Source organism: Triticum dicoccoides, chromosome 2A (genome assembly GCF_002162155.2).
Source record: "Triticum dicoccoides isolate Atlit2015 ecotype Zavitan chromosome 2A, WEW_v2.0, whole genome shotgun sequence".
NCBI lineage: Eukaryota > Viridiplantae > Streptophyta > Magnoliopsida > Poales > Poaceae > Triticum > Triticum dicoccoides.
In genome coordinates this window covers 658,297,834-658,310,413 of record NC_041382.1, presented here as the reverse complement: position 1 = coordinate 658,310,413, position 12,580 = coordinate 658,297,834, and the positions used below count along the sequence as shown (strand labels likewise).

The window sequence follows — 12,580 nt, the reverse complement described above, 5'->3', positions numbered from 1 at the left end:
CCTTGGTGGGTTGTGCCCTCCTCGGCCCACCTCCAGTGCCCATCTTCTGGTATATATGTCATTTTGATCTAGAAAAAATAAGGGGAGAACTTTCGAGACGAGCGCCGCCTCGAGGCGGAACTTGGGCAGGAGCACTTTTGCCCTCCGGGGGAGCGATTCTGCTGGAGAAACTTCCCTCCCGGAAGGGGAAATCATCGTCATCATCACCACCAACAACTCTCCCATCTTGGGGAAGGCAATCTCCATCAACATCTTCACTAGCACCATCTCATCTCAAACCCTAGTTCATCTCTTGTATTCAATCTAGTTACCAAAACTATAGATCGGTGCTAGGGGGTGACCAGTAGTGTTGATTATATCTTGTAGTTGATTACTATATGGTTTATTTGGTGCAGATTATATGTTCAAATCCATTATGCATATTAATACCCCTCTGATCATGAGCATGTTTATTGTTTGTGAATAGTTACCTTTGTTCTTGAGGTCACGGGATAAATCATGTTGCAAGTAATCATGTGAATTTGATATGTGTTCGATATTTTGATGGTATGTATGTTGTTATTCCCTTAGTGTTGTCATGTGAACGCCGACTACATGACACTTCACCATATTTGGGCCTAAGAGAATGCATTGTGGGGTAGCAAATAGATGATGGGTTGCGAGAGTGACAGAAATTTAAACCCCAGTTTATGCGCTATTCCGTAAGGGACCGATTGGATCCTAGAGTTTAATGCTATGGTTAGAATTTATTTTTAATACTTTTCTCGTAGTTGCGGATGCTTGCGGGAGGGTTAATCATAAGTAGGAGGTTTGTTCAAGTAAGAACATCACCTAAGCACTGGTCCACCCACATACCAAATAATCAAAGTAGCGAACACAAATCAAACCAACCTGATGAAAGTGACTAGATGAAATTCCCGTGTACCCTCAAGAACGCTTTGCTTATCGTAAGAGACTGTTTTGGCCTGTCCTTTGCCTCAAAAGGATTCGGCTACCTTGTTGCACTTTTATTACTATTATCGTTACTTGCTCGTTACAAATTATCTTGCTATCAAACTACTCGCTACTTACAATTTCAACACTTGCAAATGATACCTTACCGGAAACTACTTGTCATTTCCTTTTGATCCTCGTTGGGTTCGACACTCTTACTTATCGAAAAGAGCTACAATTAATCTCATATACTTGTGGGTCATCAGAGTACCAAACGTGTGCACGAGTAGGAATCACCTTTGGGCCTATGGGCAGGGTAGTCACTATTTCACCGATTATGCGTTAAACTATTGAGGCTTCGCATAGCGATCGATCGAGCGAGAAGCGAGAGATGGATGTGCCAAGCCATTTAGCAGTTCCCTAAATCTGATCTAAGGAAAGTTTTCATAGCCGGTCTAACCAGTTTTAGGAATCTCCTAGAAGATTCTGGTCCATTTTCTATTTTTTTTCTTCAGTTTATTTCTTTTCTTTCCTAAAAAATGTTCAGACATTTCAAAAATTGTTTAATTTTTTAAAAATGGTCAAAATTACCAGAAGTATTTGTATTTTAGGAAATATTCGGTATAGGACTCATGAGCAGTATGAGCTGGCTGGGACGCCCCACCAGTATTTTTTGCATTTTTTTTCTTGTTTTTACCTTTTCTTCTTTAAAACAATGAACCAATGTCAAAAAGATGTGAATTTTGGGAAATTTTTCTTGAAATCATAAAGTGTTTGTGGATTTAAAAAATATTCATGATTTTGATAAATGATCGCATCTTGAAAAAATATTTGTGAATTTGAATTTTTTTTGCGAATTCACAAAATATTCATAAGTTACATAAATAATTTGGAAAAAATGATTGTGAATTCAAAAAAAATGTTCATCAATTAGAAAAATTATCAAAGATTGAAAAAATATTCATTGATTGAATAAATATAGGCTGATTCAATAAATGTTCAGAGTTTTCAGAAAGAAGTTGCCAATCTTTTTTAAAAAGTCCACAAAATATAAAAAAAAATCGTAATCTCGAATACTGTTTATCAATTTCTGTTTATAAAAAATGTTCACAATTAAAAAAAATATGTTCGCAGAAAAAAAAATAGTCACGCTTTCGGAAAATGTTCACGAACTGAACAAATGTTCGCGAATTTGAAATTGTTCATGATTTCAAAAATATGTTGGTGAATTCAAAAAATGATCGTGATTTCAATAAAAAGTCACAAATGAAAGATGTTCGTAACATGATAAAGATAAGAAAAAAATAAAAGAAAAAAAGGAAAGAAAAACCAGATGAAAAAACAACCGAGAAAGAAAAAAACCGTTAAAGGAGGTTTTGACCCTTCCCAAAAAGGGTATGGGAAGAACCAGAAATGGGCCGGCCAGAAGAGGACCTCTTCTTGCGACCTATGCGCAGAATACGATTCCCCACGAACGTCATACATGTTTTATTTTATTTTTGTTTTTCTTTCAATTTTAAATTTTTATAGTTTGAAATTTAAATTTATTAGAAAAATAGAAACCCTGATTTTATGAGTTCTTAACATAGTAAAAAATATGCAAAAAGTGTTCAGGAATAATCATATATTATTCCGTGATTAAATAAATGTATGTAAACTTTTTGAAAACTGTGTATATATATTGTAAATATAATATTTTTTGTAGTATAAAATTTTCTTACCATGAAAAAAATTGTAAGTTACATTTCAAATAATTTTTCCTGGGTTGCAAAAAATGCTTGTGACATTTATTGAATGTTTACATGATGTAAGAAAATGTGCGCGTGGTCTTAGAAAACTTTTATTACCATTAAAATACTATTTCAACGTGTATTGAAGAAAAAATAGCAATAAAAATACAACAACAACAACAACAACAACAAAGCTTTTAATCCCAAACAAATTGGGGTAGGTTAGAGGTGAAACCCATAAGATCTCGCAACCAACTCATGGCTCTGGCACATGGATAGCAAGTTTTCATGTACGCCTGTCCATAGCTAGCTCTTTGGTGATACTCCAATCCTTCAGGTCTCTCTTAATGGACTCCTTCCATGTCAAATTCTGTCTACCCCGCCCTCTCTTGACATTCTCCGCACGCTTTAGCCGCCCGCTATGCACTGGAGCTTCTGGAGGCCTGCGCTGAATATGCCCAAACCATCTCAGACGATGTTGGACAAGCTTCTCTTCAATCAGTACTACCCCAACTCTATCTCATATATCATCATTCCGGACTCGATCCTTCCTCGTGTGGCCACAAATCTATCTCAACATACGCATCTCCGCCACACCTAACTGTTGAACATGTCGCCTTTTAGTCGGCCAACACTCAGCGCCATACAACATTGCAGGTCGAACCGCCGTCCTGTAGAACTTGCCTTTTAACTTTTGTGGCACTCTCTTATCACAGAGAATGCCAGAAGCTTGGCGCCACTTTATCCATCCGGCTTTGATTCGATGGTTCACATCTTCATCAATACCTCCATCCTCTTGCAGCATTGACCCCAAATACCGAAAGGTGTCCTTCTGGGGTACCACCTGGCCATCAAGGCTAACCTCCTCTTCCTCACACCTAGTAGTACTGAAACCGCACATCATGTACTCGGTTTTAGTTCTACTAAGCCTAAGCCCTTTCGATTCCAAGGTTTGTCTCCATAACTCTAACTTCCTATTTACCCACGTCCAACTATCGTCGACTAGCACCACATCATCCGCAAAGAGCATACACCATGGGATATCTCCTTATATATCCCTTGTGACCTCATCCATCACCAATGCAAAAATATAAGGGCCCAAAGCTGACCCCTGATGTAGTCCTATCTTAATCGGGAAGTCATCAGTGTCGACATCACTTGTTCGAACACTTGTCACAACATTATCGTACATGTCCTTGATGAGGGTAATTTACTTTATTGGGACTTTGTGTTTCTCCAAGGCCCACCACATGACATTCCGTGGTATCTTATCATAGGCCTTCTCCAAGTCAATGAACACCATATGCAAGTCATTCTTTTCCTCCCTATATCTATTCATAAGTTGTCGTACCAAGAAAATTGTTTTCATGGTCGACCTCCCAGGCATGAAACCAAACTGATTTTTGGTCACGCTTGTCATTCTTCTTAAGCGGTGCTCAATGACTCTCTCCCATAGCTTCATTGTATGGCTCATCAGTTTAATTCCACGGTAATTAGTACAACTCTGAACACCCCCTTGTTCTTGAAGATTGGTACTAATATACTCTGTCTCCATTCTTCTAGCATCTTGTTTGCCCGAAAAATGAGGTTGAAAAGCTTGGTTAGCCATACTATCGCTATGTCCCCGAGACCTTTCCACACCTCAATGAGGATATAATCAGGGCCCATCGCCTTGCCTCCTTTCATCCTTTTTAAAGCCTCCTTGACCTCAGACTCCTGGATTCGCCGCACAAAACGCATGCTGGTCTCATCAAAGGAGTCGTCCAGTTCAATGATAGAACTCTCATTCTTCTCATTGAACAGCTTGTCGAAGTACTCCCGCCATCTATGCTTAATCTCCTCGTCCTTGTCATAAAGAAAAAAAAGGAATGGCAAAGAACAGACTAATACAAAGAAACCATGAAAAAAAACCAATGTATAACAAAGAAATAAAGAAGAACTAAACAAATGCAGTGAAAACACAAAGAAAACCAAAGTATAACAAAAATAAAACTGAGGAAAACCAATGATGAAATAAAACGCCGAGTAAGAAATAAAAGAAAATACAAAAAAGAAAACCCGACTGAAACAGTGAAAACCAGACAAAGAAAACCCACACAGAAGCAAAACCTGACCCAAAACAGTGTTAAATCAGACAAAAAAGAAGGGGCTTTCTATTTTCGTGCCCTTGGTTTCTTAATTGTGCTCAACACAAAAAAAACACGGGAGCTGCCACAGTTGTGGGCTGGCCCAGTCGCGTAGCGGCTGTGGCGAGGGGAGCATACATCTCGCTTTAAGCAAGATATAGCTACGGCTTATAGGGCCTCCGTATGGACAGACCACAAGTCTATCTAGGGAGCAACTAGTTAACGAGCGCTCCTTCGGGAGCCTCGCAATGAGCAGCGCCATTTCGCCATGTGTCGTGCTCTAGGCGCTCCCTCCGGATTTTGTTTTATTTTTATTTTTCCACATGTGTGTTTCGACTTTTTAACGGTTTTTTTGACGTTTTGGTTTTCCATCGGTCTTCCTCAGCTTTTCAATAAAAAAAGTTTGAATTTTTTTCACGAAAAAGCGTGTTTTCTTTTCTCTCCTTTCGCGAGAGTCACGGTTTTGCTTCCGCGAGAGGCACGGTTTTACTTTCGCGAGAGTCATAGCCGTGTCTCTCGAAAACGAAAAAAACGCGTTTTCTGTTTTTAAATTCTTTCGCGAGAGTCACGGTTTTGCTTCGCGAGAGGCACGGGTGTGCTTTCACGAGAGTCACGGTCGTGCCTATCGGAAACGAAAAAAAATGCGTTTTTTATTTTTTTCGCGAGAGTCACGGTTTTGCTTCCGCGAGAGGCATGGTTGTGCTTTCGTGAGAGTCACGGCCGTGCCTCTTGGAAAGGGAAAAACGCGTTTTCTGTTTTTTTCTTTCGCGAGAGTCGCGGTTTTGCTTTCGCAAAAGGCATGGTTGTGCTTCCACGAGAGTCATGGTCGTGCCTCGTCGAAAACGGAAAAGAAACACATTTTATTTTTTCTTCCGCGAGAGTCATGGTTTTGCTTCCGCGAGAGGCGCGGTTGTGATTTCGTGAGAGGCACGAGCGTGCCTCTTTCGGAAAGGGAAAAAATCCGTGCTCCCGGCTTAGTTTTTTCGGACGGTTTTTTCATCTGGTTTTTTCCGTAAAAAAAGTTCGTCAAAACCTGTCAATATGGTATCTAGTTTTGAAGATCTCGACGCGAGGAATCCAACAGTGAAAGCAGTTCGAGATTTGGACGCATGGTTTAAGAAATAAAACGTTTTGAATAAATGAATCTACGAAAAAAGGGAAAACTTCCAGGTTGCAACAAGTGGCGCGTTGCATGTGCGCTACTTGTCGCAACCAGGGGAATTGAAGTGATCTTTGCAACGAGTACTCCTCAATTAGTGATTCGGTCTATCTAGTCACTTTGAGCCGATTGGGCTTTAGCTGTGTTGGCAAGGGCAAAAGGCCCAAAAATAGGCCCTGGCCCGGAAAGAGGCCTTACAGGAATTGAGAGTATACAAAAGAAGAGTTCTGTTTTTTTTTACTGAAAAGCAAACCTTTACTCAAATACTTTGACCGCCCCACCAAAAAGTAACCCTGATGGCATGCTGTTGTAATGTCGATCGAAATCAAACAGAACCACATTCTCTCTGATAACTGAGAGTGCTTCTTTTTCCGAGAGAATGTAGTTGAGTTTTGACAGTCTCGCTTTGATTCAAGGTTTGGTGTGTTTGTTGTGTCGGGGTTCGGTGGTTTTCCTAGGCAGCGCGATTCAGTTTCAATTCAGTAGTCTTGATAGCATCTTGTCGGATGTGGCGCCTCCTGTTTTCATGCTCGGTTTTGTGTTGGTGGCTTTTCTCGCCGCCATCTCGGACAGTGACGGAGCCAGAAAAATTCTATTGAAGGGCCAAGTGCTCTTAAAACTTATTGGGGAGGGCCAAACCTTTGAAAAATTGATTCTTATCAGCAAAATATCAATAATTTTGCACTGATCATGAGCAGCTATGTAGCAAATACATGATGTTACCATCTTGTATTGGTTCGGCCATTTGTGCTTTATATATAAAGCGGGACCAACGCCTATTTCGAGAGATTTGATTCGAAGTTCTGAACATGACTTGGATCTATATCGAAACAATTACCTCACGTACTACACAAAACTCAGTCTCATAAATCTCAAGAACGATTTAGAAACCAAGGAAATCCCGCATCTTCCCGAACAACTCTTACACCACACAAACAGCATTGCACATGGTGTGTTATTTCCTGGCCGGTGCTTGATCGAACGCCCGCAAGATCCAAACAAAAACCTTCTGGAAGCAAGAGGGGCCATCCGCCAACGGAAAGTTGAGTGTTGCCTGTTGCGTACCCGCTGACTGACGGCCGGCCGGCTTACTCATTGCCCGGTCACGCCAGCGAGCGATTCAGACGCGCTTGGGCTGAGCTGCTCGGCAGCAAAATCTCAATCCTGCGATTTTGTTCCTGCGGCCGAGATCTTGTCCCCGGCATGTCCACAGAAAGCTTCCCTTGATCACATCTGCCCCAACTAGCACGCCATTATTCAGAAGCCTCTGGACACCATCACTTTTAAATCCCCCCCTGTGCCATCTACGCCTCCCGGCGTGCGAGCAAAGACGGGCAAAATTTAAGCGCAGGGACAGCAAAGCGCAGAGGACACCAACATGTTTGAAGGTTTTGAGTTGGAAAAGGTGTCATTCAGAGATCAACTTGGCTTCTGGGTCTCAGTTGCTTGCATGGAATGGCGACCCGAGGGGGGCTGCTCTGTCAGGTAACAGCTAGATTCCCGTTGTCCATGACACGCTAATTTCAGTTTTAAAATCTGCAGAGAATTCCTGGCTTTTCAATTATTAAGTGTGGCTCTTAACCACGCCATGCGACACATTGGCATTGTAACAGTCACCGGTGCTCCTGCCCTGAGGGCTAGGCTGTTTGGGAGATATTATTAGCCTCTCCTCTCTGTCTGAACAAGCTGAGAACAACTGGAGCTCTCAGGCATGGCTCCACACAACAGTTTTATGTAATATGCTCTCTTTCTCATTTGAGATGTATGGGACTGATTTACACACAACACATGGGTAGATGACTAACCACATGGAAAACGAACAGCCAAAAGTACAAAAAACCCATTCTGGATCCATGAGAGGTGGTACTCGGTAATATGACTGTAGTTATAACTAGGGATGTGTATCCTATCACTAGACTAAGTATATGGCTTTCCATCCTAAAATATGATCTTTTGCAGGCACAATCTTGTGTTTAACTGCAACTACCAAACTGTCCAGATATCATCAAAAAAGGGTCAGTTCTTAGGGAAGAGCTGGATGTCAAAGCCATCCGGGAAGCCGAGGCCCGGCGTCCGGACTATGTTCCCTCCTTTGACCGTTTTCCATCTGAACATGAGGAAGATATACAGTTGTTCAGATTTTGCCTGTTCAGAGCTTAAGGTGGCAGAAAGAGTTGAAGAAAGCTTGCTATATGTACTTATTTAGAGGTGACAAAATTTTACCTGTATTTCGTAACAAGATTGTGTATGAATGTTGCCATCAAGACCTTGGTGAGATCGGTTCCGACGCAGAACCGGAGCCCGCCTCCGAACGCCATGAAATGCTTGGTTCCACCGGTGATTTCAGGTTTGTCCTGTTCAGCAAAGACCAAATCAGAATCCGGGTTTCGATGTGGATTTTTTTCTTTCTAATTAACATCACCAAATGATTTTATTTATTTTTGCAGTGCGCCGCACTTTAAGTAGTAGCACATCTCACACAATCTTGGAACGCCACCGAATCTTATTTACTCGACAATGCCAATTTAGACTCGATCACCTAGCAGGATAAAGTGAACCTGATGGCAACTTGCTACCGCATCCGTAGATACATGTCCTAGATTGGCAAGGCAGCTCTCTATTTGAAGATTTTGCCTTGTACTTTGTTATATTTCATTATGTCCTTTTACTGGGGAAATGGTGAAATGGCACATGAGGTTCTATCTACGTACCGGATTGAGATATTGTCAGTCTAGAACCCTGAACCCCAAACATGAAAATAAACAATGGTCAGTAACCAATGTGGTTACTGCAACTAGACATGCTGTGTATATCTTTTTACTTCTTGTTCAAAGACACAGGCACGTACTACTGCATCTGTTGCCATTTTGACCTCCTTGTTAAACTACTAGGCAGGGAAGTTTCGGCGATGGTTCCTTCTCACATCCTGCATGGGCAACAACCGAATTCGTTCCTGATCTCAGTAGACAAGTTTGGTCTTGGAATCAGAACCCTGATATCTTATACTAATACCCATGTTAACAATTGGAACTCTGCAGTTGATTAGAGTACTGTTTCCTGCGATTTGTGCTTTAATGGCGAGACCGGAGACGAGAATATATGCGAGTTCGTTGAGCAGGTCAGATCATGGCGCCTCCTACTTCCTAGGTACTGTAGCTCCAAACAATAGGACAGGAACAAACTGAACGACCGGACACCATGACCCGAACGGCCATCATCAACTTGAAAGAAGCAGAGTGCTATGGTTTCTGAGAGATGAGGTGAAGATCGAGGACGAACCTGCCACCTCCATGGGTTGAACGCCAGCGGATCTTCGTATATGTCAGGGTTTAGGTGCACCGCCGGCGGACACACCATGATACCCCATCCCGCTGGAACCGTGTAGCCTGCGACGAAGGTGGCAAACACAACACGGAGTTAAGAAGATTCGCCGCAACTTGCTAACAGAGGACCTGGTCTGAGAAGAAGAGATGCCATGCATGTGATCGTCGTCCTACCTTTGATCTCAACGTCTTGCAAGGCCTTCCGGAAAATCCCCGGCACGATGTTGGCGAGTCTGACGATCTCCATTATCACCTTCACCATGGAAATTGAGGGACAGGGGCGTCAGTTTCAGAAATTCAGAGTTCAGAAATTACTTTTTACTCTCTTTCTGGGGGTTTTCTACCTTATTACTTGTCTGGTGAAATTATAAACGGGCTTGTTCAAGAAAATTCTAGTAACTACACTAAGACTATCTATCTGCATCGGAGATTGGGACTTGGTTAAACAATCGGGAAACACAAACTCTGAAGCTGCAGAGTTGCAGCCTGCAGCGTTGGGACCCCAAGATTCTTGTGCTACTAATAACTTGCAACTGGCCACTCGTTTAATCCCATTATTAGCATCTCAAGATGTTGTTACTATCCTAACAAGGCAACTTGTACAGTTGCAATATCTAAGCTAGTTTTTTTGTTTTGTTTGGAAAACTATCTAAGCTAGGGTGCATAAATCCAGGCTAGGCTCACCTGAGCTGTGAAGGTCATCGACTTGTACTCGGCCCACGTGACCGCGGCATCTGGGTCCTCCCTGTTCCTGACGATCGCTTCGTGTTCCTCCTGTTCACGTGATTTCTCAGTCAGTGTCTGCTTCATTTCCAGTCAAATGAAAAGAAATTTGCTCGGCTAATCCTCTCATTAACTCTGTGGCAGTGGCAGAGAACACTTACCGTTAGCGCGTCGACGACTCTGGGGTTCTCCGTGAGCAGCTTGACGCCGAGGGTGAGCGCCAGCGCCGTGGTCTCGAAGCTGGCGAAGAGGAGCACGAACATGAGGTCCAGCGCGATGGTCTCCGTCAGAAGCGGCTTCTCCCTCCTCAGTTCCTGGATCACGTGGTCGAAGAAGTCCTCGCACTTCCTCTCCGGATCCGCCATCCTCTCCTGCATCATGCCCTTGAGCACCTTCATCGCCTTCTTCCTCCCCTGCACCACCGCCATTTATTTTTAAAAAAGGATCACCGTACAGTTCACTCTCTGTCAATCAAGCAGGGAACTGAATTTGATGGAAATTATATATATCGTCCTTGAGGTTTAAGGAGTGCATGTGCGCAGCCATATATATCTTGACAAGTACATCTGTGCGTGCTCATTAATTTAGTTGCTGGCTTCACATGTACCCACTGTTCACAGCAGGTGCAATTTGAAGCTATACTTTTGTGCAACTATGCTACTGTAGATTAATTCACAGCTGCTGCTAGCTGCGGAAGAGACAGAGGGGCCGGGCAAATGAAATGTGTGGCGTGGGCATACCTCCATGCATTCGTGATAGGCCGTGCCGGGAATGTTGAGGGGGAACGAGATCAGGCCGCGGATGAACGCCGTGAAATTCTCCCGCAGGCTCTCCGACGACTTGGTCGGCTCGTAGCCGATCAGCTTCTTGGCCGTAAGGTCAAAGATCATCTGAAAAGGAAAAGAAAGAACCTGCATTAGCCATCTACCCCCCGAGCAGACCGCGAACTGGATCATCTGGCGCGTGGTGATCGATCGTTCGATCTTACCGTGGAGAGCCCGTCCTTGATGTCGACGCAGGGCTGCGCCGCCCACGCGGCGAGGCTGCCGCGGCAGGCGGCGTCGGTCTCGGCGAGGAGCACCGCCTTGAGGTTCTCCTGGCCGTAGAGGCGGAGCACGAGGGTCTTGAGGTACTTGTAGATGAAGCCGTGGAGGGAGCCGACGTTGTCGCGGCCGAAGATCTCGGTGAAGGTGTCCGGGTACCAGCTCTCGAACAGCTTCCCCTCGTTCTGGAACACGTAGTGGTTCACGTCCGGGTCCGCCGACACCACCACCGGGCGCCCCACGATGCTCGTCTTGAACATGCTCCCGTACCTCCTCACCCTGTCCCGGACGAAGGGGGAGAGGCCGCAGGTCGGGTTGGGGGCGAAGAACTGCAGCGTCTCGCCGATGATGGGGATGCCCATGGACCCCGGCGGGAGCGTGCCGGCGCATTTGGGGTGGCGCCACCTGTACACCCAATGGATGAGGGCGACGATGGCGGCCAATGCCGCGCCCCGGAGGGCTATATAGGCCATGGCAGCCATGGCCTCGAGGAAGATCGTGCTATATATTCTTGGGGACAGCGGGATGGTGGTGGTGATGCGGAGAGAAGCTAGCTCAAGATATGGCTGCATGTGGGAAGCGAAGGGAGCAGGAAGCTAGCAAAGCCAAGGAGGAGGAGACGGAGGGGTTCTGTGTGGGTTTGTGAGGAGTATGAGCTAGAGAAGATTGCCTTATATAAGGGTTGTAAAGGTATTTAATCACCATCTTTGAAGGCACTGTCTCTTAGACAAGGGAGAGAAGACAAATTGCATTTGCCCCCTTTATTGTTTGTAATTTACGTATGAGCCCCTTTTCATCTCACTGATATTGTCCAATTACGGCATCTTGATGCAGTTTAGGACCAGCAATGTTTTAGGCTCATTGTTTAGTTAGTGCTTGAACTTGATTGTAGTAAAAGAATAGTTATTCGGCGGGGTTTTTTCACATGACCCTTCATGCTCAATTCGACTATCTCGTGATAATGGATTGGGAACACATATCACATGGAAGGATGATATGAGATGTTGCGGTTTAATTTTAAGACATGTCATGCTCTCTTCTTTCCTTTTTGAAAATTCATCGCATGATCTTTATATTACAGGGTGGCCAAAAATATGGTTTTATCTCAAGCCTTCACCCATGCAACTCCGAAGGATCTCCACACACTCGTCTAAAGCCTGTTGTTGCTGCACATCCATCGCCGCCATTGGGGACGACCTCCAGTTTTCTCCCCATGGTGGCGGGGCTTCTCCTCCCTTGCCTTGGTCAAGGTCATTGTCCTCTCATCTCCGGGCTTCTCCTCCCCTGCGTTGGTCGAGGTCATTGTCCTCCTGTCTCCATATCATGGCAGGTAGATTGTGCGACGGAATCTAGCAGAGGGATGATTGTTGCGGGGTGACACAAAGCTCTTGCACCATAGGGCGGTTAACCAAAGAGGAATCATGGTGATTTCGATGGAGGCGTCGTGGAGTGACTCATGAACAGCGTGGCATGTGTGCCTTCTTTTTGCTAAAGGCATTGCTTGTGAGGTCAACAATCTAACCTTCGGGCTATGATAGATAGT

At 44.2% G+C, this 12,580-nt stretch overlaps 1 protein-coding gene across 1 annotated transcript; it reads right to left on the bottom strand.

The window, feature by feature from the left end:
- Window positions 1-7,662: 7,662 nt before the first annotated feature.
- On the bottom strand, window positions 7,663-11,670 carry LOC119356031 (cytochrome P450 87A3-like). The gene is made up of 8 exons (XM_037622925.1): window positions 10,983-11,670; window positions 10,735-10,884; window positions 10,156-10,407; window positions 9,956-10,045; window positions 9,446-9,524; window positions 9,228-9,334; window positions 8,172-8,302; window positions 7,663-8,055 (listed from the first exon to the last, which is right to left on the bottom strand). The coding sequence occupies exons 1-8, from the start codon at window positions 11,607-11,609 to the stop codon at window positions 7,965-7,967; spliced, it is 1,527 nt and encodes a 508-aa protein (XP_037478822.1). The 5' UTR covers window positions 11,610-11,670; the 3' UTR covers window positions 7,663-7,964.
- Between the last annotated feature and the right edge of the window lie 910 nt (window positions 11,671-12,580).

Bases quoted from the DNA above. Each gene is read 5' to 3' on its own strand.
- LOC119356031 (XM_037622925.1), bottom strand. From the start codon at position 11,609: ATGCAGCCATATCTTGAGCTAGCTTCTCTCCGCATCACCACCACCATC. The intron at 10,885-10,982 runs GTAAGATCGAAC...TTTCCTTTTCAG, and splicing joins TCAAGGACGGGCTCTCCACG to ATGATCTTTGACCTTACGGC. The intron at 10,408-10,734 runs GTATGCCCACGC...GCGGTGGTGCAG, and splicing joins CCTATCACGAATGCATGGAG to GGGAGGAAGAAGGCGATGAA.